Raw genomic sequence first — 18,069 nt, 5'->3', positions numbered from 1 at the left:
GCTAATTGGGTCAGAGGGATACAAAGGACACTTTTTGCTCCCTGCCCTCCTAGGTCGATTAGTTCCCAGGGACTATGAGCAGCTCGCAAAATGTCCTGAAATGTTGGTGGGTCATCTGTCCTCTTGATCAAGGAGGCCAAGGAGACCCCACCAGATGGATTTGAACTGGTGTCTTGTCTATAAAGAGGAGGGTCAACACAGAGGAATCATTCCCTCCATGCTTCCAAGCGAAGCCAACCATGGTCGAGCAGGACATTTAACTTATCTTCATATAGGTGGAACTGGTAAAAGAAAGGAGCCAGGGGCTCCTCCGAAGCCCATGTGACCCCTGAGGAACAGATCCTTAAACAACCTTAAGAGTAAAAATAAATTTGTTTATCTGGACCAACTGTGTGGCCTTAAACACCCAAAAGGAAAGTATAACTAAGGATTATAGGGGCCAATATAATTTCATAAGAGACCATATGTATAGCTAAAGGATACATAGCAAGCAACAATGCCAGACAGGCGATACCTCTTTCTGAGTTGTTGGCCAGGGTGGCCAAAGGGATTCCCAGATAGTAACCCAGCATAGAACTGGGAAAATGAACAGCAGACCCCAATCTTATCCAAAGGAATATTGACAACTGAATACCACTAGATGAGAAACAGCTGACCCTCCTAAAACAAAGACCTCTAGATAGGCTGAATAGATTCACCAGAAGGACAAGTAGTGGGGAATGGCCGGGGGTGCCGACAACACAGAAGACAGTGACACAGCATAGAATTTGGGAAATTAACAGCAGACCCCAATCTTATCTAAAGGAATGTTGGCAACTGATTGCTTCTAGATGAGGAAGAGCTCATCTTCCTAAAACAAGTATCTCTAGATAGGCTGACTAGATTCAGTGGATGGACAAGCACTGGGGAATGGTTTTGGGCACTGAAAACGCTGTGGACAGTAACAGGGATGCAAGAGTATATTGGGCTCCAGTGGTCCACGGGGTAGGCTATGGGAAGATGGCATTTGGGAAGTGAGTATATAGATGAATAAGATTGTTTGGGACATTCTGTATGAAATACACACAAAATAATCAACAAATTAAAAAATGAGTTACATTTGAGGAAGAAGCATATAATTTTACTTCATGTTAATTAGTAGAGGTGACAAACATTACCAATGAAATCTATCTGATGACTTTATATGCATACTCATGTGCCAAGGATCCGTGTGTAACTGACTGTGGCTAGTAGTAATCAGATACATAGAGATTAGAGACGTATGTGCAAACATCTAAGTGTTAGTAGCATTAAAAATGAATTTTTCTGTATGAAACATAATAATGAATAATGAAATGGAGATCTTTTTTTAAAGGTTAAAACCTGATTTAATTTTATGTCTTATAGGGTTTATACTGCGTAAAATATTGTGTAACTGTAACAATTCCACTGTAAACCTAAAAATTTACAGCCAATTTTGAAAAAGATCCATCTTAGCTCAGAAAATTGTTATTGAATATGTCAATGCTGTTGTAATGAAATGCTTCTTCTAAGAAAAAAAAAAAGATTTTAAAGGTTAAAACCTGATTTAATTTTATGTCTTATAGGGTTTATACTGCGTAAAATATTGTGTAACTGTAACAATTCCACTGTAAACCTAAAAATTTACAGCCAATTTTGAAAAAGATCCATCTTAGCTCAGAAAATTGTTATTGAATATGTCAATGCTGTTGTAATGAAATGCTTCTTCTAAGAAAAAAAAAAAGAACCCAGAGTTTTCTGCTATTACCCACTTTCACTGCTGGGTAGAGGCTGACCTAGGTTCCAATTTGCTGCTATCTTGCCAAAGAACAAAGCAGAAATGAATTGTGCTGCACCTTCCAGCAACTGTAATCCCTGAAAAGAATGCAGCACCAGGTTGATTTAGCATTCGGAGGGTGGAATATAATAAGAATGACCACTGATTCCTTAAGTCCCTCCTCTTGAATCTGGTCCAGTTGTACTTTAACTTTGAATAAATATAGGTAATGGCATCCTGCGTCAGTTTCCCAGCTTCCTTTTTTAATGGAGCATGCTCTCTGGGAGCCCAGAGGAGGATGCTGAGCCCAGGTATAAGGCTAGAATGGGTCTTCCAGATCCGCTCAATCTCAGCAGGAACATCATGGGTGTACACCAAGCAAGGCATCATGAAGCAGATGAACTGCCCAGCAAAGGCCTGATGGAATTCCTGATCCACAAGACCACAAGAAACAATAGAGGAGTTGTCTTAAGCTATTCAGGTGATGAACGTTTTCCATGTAGGAATAAATAATTAAATGCAGAAGGGAGAGGGGGCAATCCTGCTGCTAGCCTATCTTACTCTCATCTCTACACAATGTATTTCTTTCTTGAGAAAGTCCAAAATCAGCAGCAGTATCAATAGCAATCATCCGTGGAATAAATTGTCAGTATGACACTTACTAGAAGAACAAAAGTTACATTTTCCCCTTGTTGCCTATGCAGGACTGGTTCCAGGATTCCCAGCCCCACTACCAAAATCTGACTTTATGCAAAGTGATGTTTGTCTGTAACCTACACATTTCCCATACACTTTGCATCATCTCTAGATTACTTATACTTAATTTAATACACATAGTTGTTATGCTATGTTGTTTAGGGAATAATGGCTAGAAAAATAGCCTGCATATATTTATAAGTTTTATGCTTTTTCCCAAATATTTTTGACTTGCAGTTGATTGAATTTGAGAATTCAAAACTGATGACTCTATGCACAATCTAAGTAAAATATGTGCTTTACCTAATCGACTCTGAAGTAGCTTAAGGATTTTTCTTCTTTTATAAAACAATATACTTCCCAGTATTTGGGTGGGAAATGGATATAAACTAAACTGAGTTCATAATGGAGGAAATGGACATTGAAATAATACATGTGTGGCTTAAATTCTTAAGCCATAGTAGGCTAGTAGCATGCTCCCATACAGAACCGGGTCTCATAAATCTGTGACTTTCAAACTTCGATAGCAATTCAGGGTTAAGAAGTACATCCTACCTGGTATATGCACACAACTCTTCATGGTTTGTCCTTCTTGACTTGCCTCTATTGCATTAATGTACCATAAAATTTTGTATTCTATTTTTTTTGAAACACACTAAATACATTCCCTCACCTATTAACGGGTTGCACATTCTACAGTATCAAAACACTGCCCTAAACACTAAACTTCATGGGGTCTGGACCCTGTCCTACTTCTTATTGATTCTACTTGGTACTTAGAGAGATCACTGGTATAGAGTAGCTATTGAGAATTTAATGAATGAGTGAATTTCATGGCAACAGCTCCCATTTATTAAAATGGGAAATATTTTAACTGCAAGTCTGAAGATCCAAGGTCAACTCCTGACTCTTGAATCATAGATTCATTCTTAAGAAGTAACTTCACTTCTCAGTTTTCTTGGCTACAAAATAGAACCTGTAATATCTGATATTATGGGAATAAACTGAATCTTCAAATATAAAAATATTTAAATACAGAATTATAAATATCAAACTAGTGTACTTGGTATTTATGTATTTTGAAATGCCTATTGTATAAATGCTTAATTTTGTTACACAGTACTGCTTCATTGATTTGGATAAATTAATTGGGGTTGTACTGTTGAAACAAAGATGTCTGAATTTAGACAAAATATCCCAAATATGCTATATTGGGTAGATTCCTACCTTGAAGTACTAATTGAGTCATTATCAGATTAGCATATACAACAGTAGCAGATCCAGTACAGCCCTAGCACATTGTTTTTGTGTAATGGATATTTCAGAATTTCTAAAGAGAGATTTGACTGGATAAAGTGCCCAGTATTTCTTTCAGGATTTAATGATTCCAAGCATATGTATTGGAATATGCTGCCATTTCTGCATTACTGACGCCTGGTCTAAAAATGTCTGTGACAGACTTAAAGACTGTGGTAAGTTCTAATAATAACCAAGAGCTTTGATGTACCAACAGAGCTGGAAACTCCTCCAGTTCAGACTAGGGTGAACTTCCTTCTGTTTTCTCCATAAAGCCTACCAAGCACCTAGCATCATGGGCACACTCCCAGCAAGCTTTCTGGGAAAAGCAGCATGGTGCTGTGATTAGGTGCACTGGCTTTGACTCCGAGGTACTGGTGCTGGGTTCTGATTTAGTCACTTTTAAAACATGTGACCATCTTCAGGTTTCTTTACCTTATAATGAATGGTGACCATTAAATAAAATGTACAGCACACATGTCCACACAAGGTATTTAACTCAATACCCATCATATAGAAAACAATAAATGATAGTTTCTGTGAATTATATTTATTGTCTGAACTAGCTTGCTGTAACAATTAGGTGCTAATGAAGAGATTTGTTTAGTTAAGAAATAAGCATGTTTCTCTGTTTTACAGGTTTGACTTCAACCATTGTGAAACCTGGGAATTTAGTGGAAAGAGTGTAAATCCCTACGTCACAACAGCTGGCAGTTCAGGACTGAGGAGCTGAGGTATATGTAGTGCATCACTGAACACGTGCTCAGAACCTGTCAGTCTTTGCTCTGTAGGGCAAAAGGTTGCCCTGTTAAATTCTGTACTTTGTTGAAGAAACTGGGGCACTAATGCAGTTGCTCACCCTGTGATGCTAAGCTATTTTGAAGTATCCTTTCTAATCGACTAGAGGCACAATTGTGAAGCAGTCATTCATCTCTGTCACTTCTAGTCTTCCCTTCCCCCTTGTGGCTCTGTTCCCCTTCCTCTCTTTCAACCCTCTGTCAGTGAATTTCTCCTACTGTGCTCCACAAATTAACTGAACATGGCTTAAAAGACTGTCCCCCTTGGGAACATTTGTGCTTTAGAAAACTCAAAAGAATTAAATCATGTATTCTGGAAAGACAGTGTTTCAGACATTAGCAGGCCAGTAGGGGAGAGAGAACTTTGGTCTGGGGAGAATACTACAATCTTGGTCTCCTAGCTGATCTCAGCTGGAAAACACTGTGTCAACAAAACAGAAAGATCTATTCCAGCATTTTTGCAGCCATGTTTCACAGGAGTTTACTGTGGTTGAACACAAAGGGAATAGACAGGTGTCTTTGCTGAGAAGATCCTCAGACTCCTAAGTGTACATGGTAAAGGGAGTGCTCTGAAATTTAGAAGTGACTGGTTTTTAGTAGGTAGCCTCTCCTAATGATTTCATTATCTTTTCCTTTTCTTTTTTTCATGAAACACCCTCAGCATTGTGTGACATTGAACATTCTTTATAGGACACTGGCCCTCTAGTTCAATGGGTAAAGTGAGGCAGGAAGTTACAAGGGTGGTTTGTTTAAAGTAACCCAGGGAATTACTGCAACAAGATTAGAATTCCATATGATTACACAATCTGATTAAAAAGCTTCATTGTAGTTAGTGACTGAATGCCTTTTCCCTGCTACACTCCACCTAGTGCCCCAACAGAAATGTTGACACTTCTGCTCTGTTCTGTATCCTCAGCACGTATCACAGCCTGACACAGATACTGTGTGAATTAGAATGTATTAAAATTGGACTGCGATTGCATATGGGGACATGCTTTTTGCGCCCCTGCCATTATGTTCCCCTGCCTCCCACTGTGATGCAATGTGTGAATGAATCAGCTTTGATTTCCATACTTACATTGGGAATATGTGGTTGCAGTTGCGCTGACACTGAACCTGTTGAGGTGCAGTCTGTGTGTGACCACATTCTTCTGGGGTTGGAACAGGACGATGTGTACCTTGGGTGCAAACAAACAGCCCAAGACCACAAAACCACTCAAGCTAACGGAGATGCACATGGTTGTTGTCTGTACCTACAAGAAACATTGGCTAGTAAGTGTCCAGCTATAAATTCAGTCACATAGTCAACTAAAGAGAAGACTGGAATGAGACCAAACTAAGAAAACTAGAACGAGTCATTACTCTGTTCTTATTCTAGCTAAATCAATGTGCTAATTATATTGGGTCTTCTGTGTTGGGGATACTCATGAAAACAGTGTTTAGGATTTTGAAGCAAGCATGATTTGTGTGGGTTGCTCCTGAATGCTTGCCAAGACTTCACATAGATTTTCTTGTTTTGTTTTCTTTATATTTTTATAAAGATATTTATGCAGAACCATTGAGGATTAGTAAAACATAAATATTCAATGATGAAGGGGCTTATTGCTGATGGTGTAATCAATAAACTTGGCTTGTTCAGAGATCACATGTCCAGTTCCTTCAGTAAGTCACATGATTGAGTCTGTATTTATCTACAACTCTATGTTCTAATTATTTGTATACTACCAGTTCCCTTGCCCTTGCCTTTATCTTCCTCGGACTCATAGCAACATTTGACATAATTTATCACTTCCTTTCTTTGGGCTTTCTAGAATCATCCTTCCGTCAGTGGTTGATTGTTCTTGTTTTAATGAGCTCTTCTACCTGTACTTTAATGTTTGAAGTGTTCTAGAGGTCAGTTTTAGACTCTCTCCCCTTATGTCATTAAGTTCTTTTGACTTAAAGGCCTGCTATATTGTTTGTACCTGAATATTTACTAGTTTAAACCTGTTCTCTGTGCTTCCAGATTTACATATTTATCTGTCATCTTCTCATATTGTTTAATATTTAATAGGAATAAATGACGAACATGAAATCAAATATTACTTAATGGAAAACCTGGGAGTCATCTTTGATTTTTTTTCCACTGCCCTCACACTCAGTCAATCCAATCCAATATTAAGTTCCACTGGGAGGTAATTCTGTGTGGGTTTCATGTTTCTATATATCTAGTAAGCTAAGGTTATAATTGCTTATGTTCTGAACTTGCTTTTCATGGATATCCATAAAGAAAAGAACTTTAGAGGACAGAGATAGAGTCTACATCGAGTGCAAGAGCATACCCCTGTGTGAGACCTGGAGAAGAGACTGCTGCAAATGCCTGCGCTCTGGCTATTGCCACTGATGTGAGGCAATGCATAGTCAAATCCTATGTCTTCAACAAGTATTCTTAGAAAGACCAATTTTTTTAATCTCTTTTATTTTGAAATACATAGAAAGCCTAATCTCTGCCACTAATTTAATTATAAACTATCTGTGTTTGTTTCAAATTCTATCATGCTTGATGTGTTCCCCCAAAGCTGGTATATAAACCTTTCAAAGACTGAAATAATGTTTTACAATTTTTATTTGTTATTTTTGTGTTATGTGTATGAGTGTATTGCTTGCATGTATGTAAGTGCACCCATGATGTGCAATGCCTGTATCTGGAGTCACAGATGGTTGTTTGCCACCATGGGGTGCTGGGAATTGAACCTGGGCCCTCAGCACAAGCAGCCAGTGCTCTTAACGGTGGAGCCATCTCTTCAGTCCTGAAATCATGTTTTATATGTATAATTATTTTATAGCTTACCATGGGTGTCAAAGGTACTGAGCTTTGAATGTTTGTTTGGTGCCCAAATTCTTTCCATCTGCCCTTAAATTTTGGAGTACTTTTCTAATGTTGCTGATTTTGTATGAACCACGTGGTTTTTACTGGGAAAATTTTAATAGTAGTCTTGTTTGGACATTGAGAACAAGGATCCCAGGTACAGATGTTCACAGGATCTTTGAAAGTCCTTGAGTGTAGTGAGTCAGGTGTAACTACAGGATGGATGGATGTGGGCACCTGGAGGAGAGCACTCTGCCCTGAGGGGAGCTCTACCCAGAGTTCACTCATTGCTCTAGGTAGGAATTTGAGCCCACATATATTCCTTTGTTAAAAAATAATGCCAAGAATCTGCATATTTATGTAAAATTTCTCAATTATATCTAATTTTTACAAACATTTCAGAATAGTTGAGGCCAGATTAAACTTATCCATGGGAAAAGAAGACCACATGACTCATTTAGGCTGTGGTTGTCAGTCTTGGCTACAAATTAGAGTCACACAGAGCTTTGAAAAATCCTGATGTTCAAGTCACAGATGAGGCCAATTAAAACAGCCACTGGAGCTGTGTTCCAGACTTAATATTTTCAAATGCTGCTCCATTGATATAATATGTAAAATTTGAAAAACACCATTGGAGGTATTAGTCTACCTTTCTCATTTCCTTTGTAAATTTAAGGTGGATATTACTAATAAGAAGACCTTAGTGTGATTGGCATGGAACTTAAAAAGCTCCTTTCATAACTGCCACCCTTCCTTGTCCCATTCTATAATTGCTGGGATCGTCAGCAGTTCAATGTAGTCAGTTGCTCTACTGTATTGCTATCATGCAAGGGGAAAACTCATTTTTTGTGCATGTGAAATAGACGCTAACATGTTCAAGGAAATTACATTTTATAATGCTATTTATGTTTATTTTCAGCTTTACTTTTAAAGCAGAAGCTCTTTTGAGAATATGTAGTTGAAAAGCCTATATCTAGAGCAAAATAATTATCATTGTAACTATTTTGCATTTCCAATACTTTAAATCATGTTCACTATGAGTGGCTTCCTAAGAACAAAATCAGTTGTACCTGCAGATCTATGACTGAGTATATACATAAAGACCACAGATGGAGAGAGGAACACTAAAATCATTAACTTCTCCATTTTAATCCCCCAACTCTAAAAGTTCAAACTCTCTTACAGTTAATATATTCTGCTCTTTGATTTTGCCAATCCAGGTCTGATATTGACTCACCATAAAGATTTTAAATACTTGTAGAGGTCATCTTAAAATGCCTGAGCATTACTCTGACATTGAACTTATGTTCTTCATTTTTATTGTTTTTTTTTTTTTTTTACCTAATTCAATCCATAGGTTTCAGACACATGGCTGTGAATAACTTAAATTAGATATAGTACTCTTTGTCAGTCTCTTGATCCTATGCTTTAAAGTATTTTTTTCTTTTTGAAACATTGTTTTAACTAGTAGAAATTACAGACATATTTTGAAATATGAATGCATTGTAGAAGGCTAAAACAAATTAATTAGCATACATATTTCCTCATATACTTTTGTGGGGAGAACAACTAAAATATAACTTTTCAGTGATTCTCAGTGACATTAACTCTAGTCACCATGATGTGCCATAGGAATCTTGAACGTTTTTCTTCCTACCTAGGGTTTGATATTTGCTGTGTCTCCTTTTTGAGAACCAGTTTTCTAGAGTTTTGGTAATATGATTACTGACAAACCAAAGTAATTATCAAATTACTTCATTTTGTGAAATCATACTATAACAAAGAAATAGGGCTCTGAAAAACTTTCATATATGATGACCTAAGAAATACTGAGAATGAAAACCAGTTGCCAGCAAAAGGAAAAATATCTTATTACTCACTGTAAGATGTTATAGTCAGAAAGAATTACTAATGTCAAAATAATTGATGGATGGCTCAACGCTTTGGGAAATTGTGATGAAATGATGACATTTTCCCATATGATTTCTTTTTCTCAATTATACACAGTATGTTTGTATATACAACTAAAGGTTTAGAAAAGCTATAGTAAATTATTGTGTATTTTGGTACATTTTAGGGAGGTAATAAAGCGTGAATTAAAGTTTTAGATCTTTACTCTGATCCTGGCTTAATGCTACAAGAGTATTTTAATTTATAGATGCATCTATTGTAGAAAAGTCCTCTTGTGTCTAATTTCAAGTATTCTCATTAGAATTTTTTAGTGATTAAGTCTTATTTTCTTGTCAATTGATTTTTAAATTTAATGTTTTTATGTGTATGACATTTTATTAATCACTAGGTTATTAACTGCTTGAATGACCTTCACAGTTATATTTACCCCTCTGGGCCTAGTACAGTGTTCTGAACAAGTTAGGTACTAATTAAATGTTATTAAAGCATACTTAATTAATTTTCCCATATCATATTGAGGTTAATCATGGCATTTCTAATTATTTGATTCATTCCTGAGGTAAAATCAAAGGAGTCTATCCTAAATCCCACCCAAAAAAATACTGATAGATTAAAAGAACAAAGGAAAGAAGAAATCAGTCAAATCAAGGAAAAGAAGAAACCAATCAAAGACTTACTCTGTAGTCACTTGATGTCACATAAAATATTGGCAGGAATGCCAACCAGATGATGCAGGTGGTGTACATGGTAAAGCCTATGAACTTGGCTTCGTTGAAATTTTCTGGGCACTTCCTTGTTTTGAAGGCATACACAGTGCATAAGATCACTAGGATCACATCGTAGGTAAGTGAGATCAACATGCTGGAATCTTTGACATTGCACTTGAGGATGACTGTTTCCCTCTTCTCTGGAAGGGTATACCTTCTGGTGCCTGGGGCCTCCAGAATGAGCCACACAGACACCATCACAATTTGTACCAGGATCAGACCCAGGCAGATAAAAACCTGAGAACTGGGGCTGATGAATTTTGGCCTCTGAGCTCCATTCTTGACCCCATCGAAGATGCGAGCGATGCAGTTTGTCTTGGTCAGCAGGGCTGAATAACAGATGGCAAAGGAGGTCCCCAGCCCAAGTCGGCGCAATGCACAGATGACAGGTGATGGCTTAGCAATGAAGAAGAATGTCATGCAGTAGGACAGGCCAACCCCAAACAACAAGATGTAGCAGAGTTCTCGGCCTGATGCTTTGACCAAGGGTGTGTTATTGTGCTTGATAAAAACAGTAATAACCATGCAAGTACACATAAAACCCAGGCAGGCAATGGTGACTGGGCCAATGGCCCAGGCATCTTCCCACTTGATGTAGTCCTCAGGAAGGTTGAAACACCCAGATAGGTCTGCAGTGGGCCACTGGCCGGGCCCACAATCCATACAGGTGAACTCATCAGCCAGGTATTCGTAGGGCTCACAGGGGATGCAGATCCAGCAACAGACATCCCCTGGCTGCATGTTTTTCATTTCATTGGGGGCACAGGGATCACTGCACTGGGATGTGGGGACTGAGTTCCGGGACCAGTGGATAGAGTCCACATCTAGAGATAAAGTTTCTGCCCAGTGGCCAACCTTCAAGTAGGAATACTTTCCACCTATGTATTGGAAGTTGAACACGTTGTATCTTCCCATCCCATCTCCGAAGGTGTCAAACTTCACGATGCTGTCTGCTCCTTTATTTGGGTTGAATGGTGCTTTGATATTCAGAACGAAAGAAAAGAAAAGAACACTTGTTTAGGTGTCTCATACGTGATCAGTCAATTACTGTACGCCATACACTTAGCAGAACTGAAGTGATGGGATGGGGATACCAAGGCTGACATAATTTATCAGTTACCATTGCAAGCTGCACATCAAAAGCGGCCAGAGTACTTAAGCATTCATAAATTCACTCACTTTACATTGCTGAGTGTCTAATGGTGCCAAGTGCCAGGGATAATAATGAACATAATACAGTGCTGCCTTCAAAGGAGCTTATTATGTAACAGAAAAGCACTGGCAAACTTGTAGTTATATCCTGTGTAGTGTGAAATGTTATTTTCTTGAAAGCTTTACAACAAGAATTGGGCAGAACTTTATGTCTCATTCTATATTTATTTATGCATAACCACTAAAATATTTACTATTGTATTTCCATGACAATATAAAATTAACAGGAAGAAATTTTCTTCTTAAAATAAGGATTTCTCAATATATATGTATGATACATACCTTTTAATCATTTCAGATGATTCACAAAGAAAAAACTTGAAATCTGCTTATAGTCCTTCCATAATTTTTGCTTGGATTTTGACATATAGTTTTGGTATGTAGCTCAGGCTAGCCTCAAACTCTGAGAAATCCTCCTGTCTCAGCATTTTGAATGCTGGGGTTACAGTTACATGCTGCTATGGTTGGCTAGATATTGTACAGGCACCACCATATGTAGTATATCAGCAAGTGTGTTTTGATGTTTGTTTCTAAGTGTCTGTGCGGGGGAGAGTTCTTAGAAAATAGTCTGTTTCTAACCCACTCCATTTTCTACATCTCCTGAACGTCCCCAAAAGCAGCTGGTCTCTGAGCATCTGAGCTTCTGCCTTTCTTCCACTTACAGCCATCATCTCCCCTTGCCAGTGTCTGTCACTTCAAACAATATTTCTTTAAAGCTCCTTCAGTACAGTTTATTCTTTTTACATCTTGTTTTGCATTTATTAAGTACCATAGAAATAGTACACTCAAGTAACAGCTCCAGAGAGAGACACCATGAACTAAAAGGGGAAGTTTTACTCAGTGTGGCCCCTTTTTACCTGGCTTGCTCACCTCCTCACTACTGATGCTCTCTGTGGTATTTACTATGTAACGGTCTTCAAGATGCAGCTGCAATGTGAATTTCATTTGGCACCAGGCTCAGCCTGTGACTATGTGATCTTTTATTTTTATGCCACCCATTCTAGGATGCTGTGAGCTTACTATTTCACACTACCAGTCTTTCCTCTTTCCTTAGGAGAAGAACAGCTCAGCTGTCTAAGTGATGAACAGTCACACACCATTATGGTGGGATTACTAGCATGGTACCCATGAGTATGTGGTGAAACCAAGAGAGTAGAATAAGATATCCATTACTAGACCTAGTACATTCTAGAAAGTTGTATATGCTAAAGATAGCACCTTAAACAAGAGAATATATTTCATACACAATGTTAGGTAGGTAACTGCTTAATCAACTTAAGAATTTTGAGCCTATATCTCATAACTTATGCCCGAATAAATTCTAGAAGGATCAAAGTTTTGTATATGAAAAAACAAAACCATAAAAGATCCCAAATAAAACAAACAGAACATATTAATATCAGAGTAGGAAGTCTTTTTTTTAAAGCTACTGAGAGAACTAAAATGTAATAATATGGAAAATTTTTAAGTTCCAAATAACAGGAGCTGGGGAGGTAGCTCAGTTGGTAAAGTACTTGCTTCATGAGCAGAAGGACTTGAGTTCAAGACCCAGTACCCACATAAAAAGCTGGGCATGGTGGTAGTACTTGTAATCCCAGTGCTGGAGTGGTCAAGGTAGGAGGATCCCTGGGGCTCTCTGGCCAGCCAGCAAAGCTGAGTGAGTGAGCACCAAGGTCTCAGTGAGAGAATCTTTCTTAAAACCAAGGTGGATGGTTCCTCAGGAGTTCTGGTTTTCCATAAAGAAAATCCAATAGAGAAAAATGCAAAATTCCAAAGACAAAAATAACAGTCCTTCAAAGATATTCACAGCCTAATTGCCAAAAAGCTCAAAATGTTATGTCAGGCAGCAAAGAGGAATTAAAGTTGGAATTAAGGTTTCTCTCAGCTGACATAAGAAGACTACCTTGCTTTATGTGGGTAAGCCCAGTGCTATTAACACAAGTCCGTAATGTTGAAGAAGGGGCAGAAGTGTCAGTGTCTGAGTGATGGATATAGAAGATGAGGCTCACCACTGTCGGCTTTGAAGATGGAAAGAAGCTGCCAACATAGGTGGTCAATAGAAGCTGGAAAAGGAAAGAAAGTATATGTTTCTCCTGGGACTTTCAGGAAGGAATGCAGCATTGCCAACACATTACTTTTTAATCAATGGGATTCATTTGGACTTCTAACCTCCAGAACTATTAGAAAATAAAATTATGTGGCTTTAAATCACCAATTTTGTGGCCATTTGTTTTAGTAGCAATAGGAAACCTATACACACAATAAAATTATTTTTCGTTTGTAACATGCTTTGCTGATGAGGCTGTAGTGAAGCAAAAAATCTCTGATTCTACTTTCAGGTGTTTAAATTAGCACACTTCTGAAAGACAGAAAAATGTCATTTTTTTCAAAATTACAGGTGCATCCAAGTTTTGACTTAGCAGTTTTAATTGGTAGGATACCATCTACAGGTAATTTTGCCTATGTGTGAAAGATATGTTTTATAATGTTGTTTACTGAAGGATTTGTTTGTAACAGAAAAACTTGGAAATCACTCAATCATTCATCAACTGGAATCATTAATAATAAATAAAATATTATACAACTGTGAAATGAGGACATTTTCTATCTTAAATGGTATGGACATATTAGGATAAAAGCCCCTAAAATCACTTTATTACCTTATTTTTGATACAGGTCCCATTATGTAGCTCTTGCTGACCTAGGACTTACTATTTAGACCAGACTGTCCTGAAACTCACAGAGATCCATTTGCTTCATCATCCTGAGTGCTGAAATTAAAGGTGTGTGCTACCACATCTGGCAAAGTCACATTGTTATGTATGAACAAAATGTTTGTTCAACTATGGTGTATGGGAGTGAGGAGAGCAAAATGATCAGCTCCATTTTGTTTTCTGTACATTGGTGGAGGACCTCTAGAATGACTGTCCTCTGGCCACAAGTAGCTACACCAATACTTTCAGTGGAATTTTTTGTGTGCCTGAATGTGCATGTATGTTTGTATACACATTTGTGTATGTGCATGTGCCTTTGTGAAGGTGGGAAGTCAACATTGGTATGTTCCTCAATATCTCTCCACCTTACTTGCTAGGATAGGGTCTCTTGTGGAACCTGGAGCCAGTGGGCCCAGGGATGCTTCTGTCTGCCTCCCTAGCACTGGTATTAGAACTCTGAGATTACAGGTGTGCTTCGCCACACCTGCTTTGTTTAATGTATGTTCAGGAGAATTCAACTCAGGTCCTTATGTTTGCTCAGGAAGTACTGACTAAGCCATCTCCCCAGTTCCTAGAATTTGTTTCTTAATAAAAATTTACCTTTCACTCTGTGGTAAGTTGCTACCTGTTGCAAAAGAAGCTTCTTTGATGAGTGGTGACTGGCATACTTGCCTGTAAGAATATTAAGTGTCTGTGAAATGCCCAACTCTAAGTGACACATCTACAGTGGAACCTCTACACCTAAGGCTCATAGAACATAGTGGAAAAGGGATAGAGAGAATACTAATGCATCTCTCAACTCTCCCCAGTGAAGCTCCCTCATGCAACAGAGGGCAATGAACACAAAAGGCCACAAATGGCCACAGCATAGAGGATAAAAATCTGCAGGGTGTGGGTTCTTGGACAAGATGCTAACTTGACTTGATAGGCCTTAGCATAAATGACAGAATGCATGAAACGCAGTGGGGAGGGGGCTATGGGAAGGTGCCAATGGGGAGCAGGGTATAAAGATGATTAAGATGTTGTGTATGGAACACACAAAAATTCAATAAAAATATAAATGCTTACCTTTTACTAAATTTGTTAGACTATATACAAGAAAAACACAGTCCAATATCTAAATCCTTTAAATACACAAATCACATTAAGATCCTTCAATGAATATGTTACAAATCCTAACAAAAATCCATTGTCAGAATTGCCCTGATTCTTCATTTAGAATATAGAGTGCTGTGACAGTACCAGCATGAAAAAGAATAAAAGGAGATCCTAGAGAAAAAGATGAACCACATATGACACATATTCTACCTGTCTTTGAACCATGATTCCAAATACTACGGTGGGTGAGGTAGTGACAAGCAGATACAGAATGCAAGCTCTTGAGCACTGGTGGCGTGACTTCAAGTGGCAGAGCAGCTAAAGCCCATGTGTATTGATCTGTTATCTTCCTGATGCATTTAGAGTTGTCTCCAGGTCAAATGACTCACTAGGGAGATAGTTAGGACCCAGTGAACCACGATTCTCTAGCAATCAATTGCATAGTTCTTTAGTGTGGGAAAACTCTAGAGAGATTGATATTTCTCAAGTTGGATCTCACCAGGGGAGTAAGTACCATTCAACATGAAAAAAAATAAATCACTTCACCTTCCATTGATACTGCAACAGCCTGAAAGAACCCAGACTATGGGGGAAAGAGTGACAAACAGAAAGATAGAATAATTTTTAAAAAGCCTCACAGTTGTCTTCAAAACCCAATTTCTAGTCCCTTCCTCCTCTAATGCTGCAAAAATCAAGTCCTCATTTTCAGACACAGCTTGATCTGGTCTCAGGTCAAGACTGTGGTTTTTAGCATAGGTTATTATCCAATTAGTACTGACCCCAGGTTCAGGTTTAATACCAAGATGACCAGCCCTCCTAGGACCCATTTGGTTGAGATGAGTCAAGTCTATTCCTTAGAAATATCATAGGGCAATGGTAGTAGAAAATTAAATTGGTTCTTTTTTTTTCTCTCTCTCAGTAGTCCAATTAAGGTAAGACAATAACATGGCTCTTATCAGGACTTTAGTAAAGGCAACTTCACCTCCACTGCCCAGGCTCACATTGGTAAATACTAATGAAGATTGCAGAAAGCTACCAACAGTAGCATGGCTTTGATTTTAGAACTGGAGCCTCACTAAAGTGGCTATGACCATAAACGTAAGAAGAATTCAGAAAGTGCCATCCTTCTCCACATTCCATGGCAGAGGTCAGAAGTTAAGAAGCCAAATTCTTTAGGCCAGAGGTGACAATGTCTTTTACCAACAACATGGAACGAGAAGATTGGAAACAGTAAGAGTGAATCCCTGGCTAGAAGGAATTTACCAACCCAGGAGGAGCAGAATTGTTGAGGCAGTTCTCATAGCTGTCAACTGAGTGCAGCAGCTGGGGCCTAGTGCTGCTTTTTTCTTGTTCTCAGTCTTGCATGTGGGAAATGCTCAACAAGAACTTAACACTCACAGTGAAAGAGAGTGCTTGGGAAAAGGTGCTGGAGGAGGAGGAACTTTTGAAAGAGACTCTCAGTTCTCCTGAAGAGTTAGCAGGGTGATGCTTCGGGGCCAGGGGGTGGGGGGGTCACAGGCTTCTCTCTGGATTTTGTACAGTATTGCCGATACTGTCAGTGCTCAAGGCAATTCAGAAGGTAGCAATCTAATATTAGTGGAGAGATCAGACATAAAGAAAACAAGAGTGAGTGTAAAATGGAGGGATTCCAATCCTCTCTAGCCCCAATCCAGGGGTAAACTTGCAGACCACTCACCTTGCTTTACTCATTTTAGCTGTAGGTATCAAAGTCGATGCTGACTTTTGTTAGGGCCCTCCTTCATGCAGGCTCATCCTCATCCTATTAGCATGCTTTTTTTTTTTTTAACCCTTTTCCCTAGACTCCTGACCTCTTGTTTTAGAGATACTACTTCTTTAGAATTTGCACTAATAAGTGCCTAGATTTATAAAAAGCATTTTACTGAAATGAAATAATATAATGTTAACATAAGATAAGTAAATTATTACAACTGAAAACACACAAGTAGCATCATGACTATTAGGATGTGCAACACTTTTCTTTCGTTCCTGTCCCTACCACTTGGCCCTTCTTTTCTCCAAAGGCAGCCACCATCTTAACCTCTGTTATCAGTGTATCAGTATGCTAAAGTTTCTATAACAAATACACCAGAAAGTTTGCGACTTGAAATGACAGAAATGTATTGTCTTACAGCTGTCTGAAGTAGAGTTAAAAGGTATAGTTTCTCCTGAGGGCTTTGCAGGGTAGTCTCTTCCAAACTTTCTTCTAGGTGGGGTACTTTTTAAGAACTCTTTGGTGTCTCCTTACTTGAAGCTCCATCACTCAATTATGAACCTCCATGCTCTTCCTGTGCCCTGTCTTTGTGTTCAAACCCTTTTATATGGACACTAGTGATATTTGATCAGAGTCTACCCTAATGAACTCATTTTAATTTGGTTATAATATTGAGGCTCTGTTCTTAAATAAAGTAACATTCTGAGATAGAAAGGCTATGAATTTAATATGTGTTTTGGAAGGAAAGATATAATTCATGTTATAACAACCATATGCTATTATGTTGGTATTAAAGTTTATATAAATGATGATATCATAAAGTATTAGTTGGTACTAATATCGTTTGGCTAAAATTACATTATTTGAGATTCATTCATGCAGTGACAAGATGTATAATTAGTTCACTCTATTATTTTTTCTTATTTATTAATTTTGTTTTATGAGTGTATTGCCTGCATGTATATAAGTGTACCTGTGTCGTGCAATGCCTGCAGATGTCAGAAGAGGGCATCAGATTGCCCGGAACTGGAATTACAGACTATTGTTAGTCACCATGTGGGTGCTAGAAATGGAAGCTGGGTTCTTTGCAAGAGCAGCCAGTGCTCTTGACTGCTGAGCCATCTGTCTAGTCCTCCTCATTTTTTTTTTTTTTTTTTTTTTTTTTTTTTTTAGAAAGGGCTTTTTTTTTCGTGGTGCTTTCTAATCACAACACACTCTCTC

The 18,069-nt window shown here is 38.2% G+C and overlaps 1 protein-coding gene across 2 annotated transcripts in view; it reads right to left on the bottom strand.

Annotated features, from left to right (window-relative positions):
* Grm3 (glutamate metabotropic receptor 3) overlaps positions 1-18,069 on the bottom strand; it is a 277,529-nt gene that overhangs the window by 17,288 nt on the left and 242,172 nt on the right. Inside the window, exons 4-6 of one of the 2 annotated variants that reach the window (XM_017795451.1) lie at positions 13,314-13,367; positions 10,003-11,069; positions 5,645-5,819 (exon numbers count right to left, since the gene is read on the bottom strand). In XM_017795451.1, the coding sequence (XP_017650940.1) occupies positions 5,645-5,819; positions 10,003-11,069; positions 13,314-13,367 (1,296 nt within the window). The remainder of the gene's footprint in view (positions 1-5,644; positions 5,820-10,002; positions 11,070-13,313; positions 13,368-18,069) is intronic. The other variant, XM_008822473.2, reaches the window with a different exon arrangement.

Source organism: Nannospalax galili, unplaced genomic scaffold (genome assembly GCF_000622305.1).
Source record: "Nannospalax galili isolate Female #2095 unplaced genomic scaffold, S.galili_v1.0 scaffold85, whole genome shotgun sequence".
NCBI classification, from domain to species: Eukaryota; Metazoa; Chordata; class Mammalia; order Rodentia; family Spalacidae; genus Nannospalax; species Nannospalax galili.
This window is presented reverse-complemented; position numbering and strand designations above follow the sequence as displayed.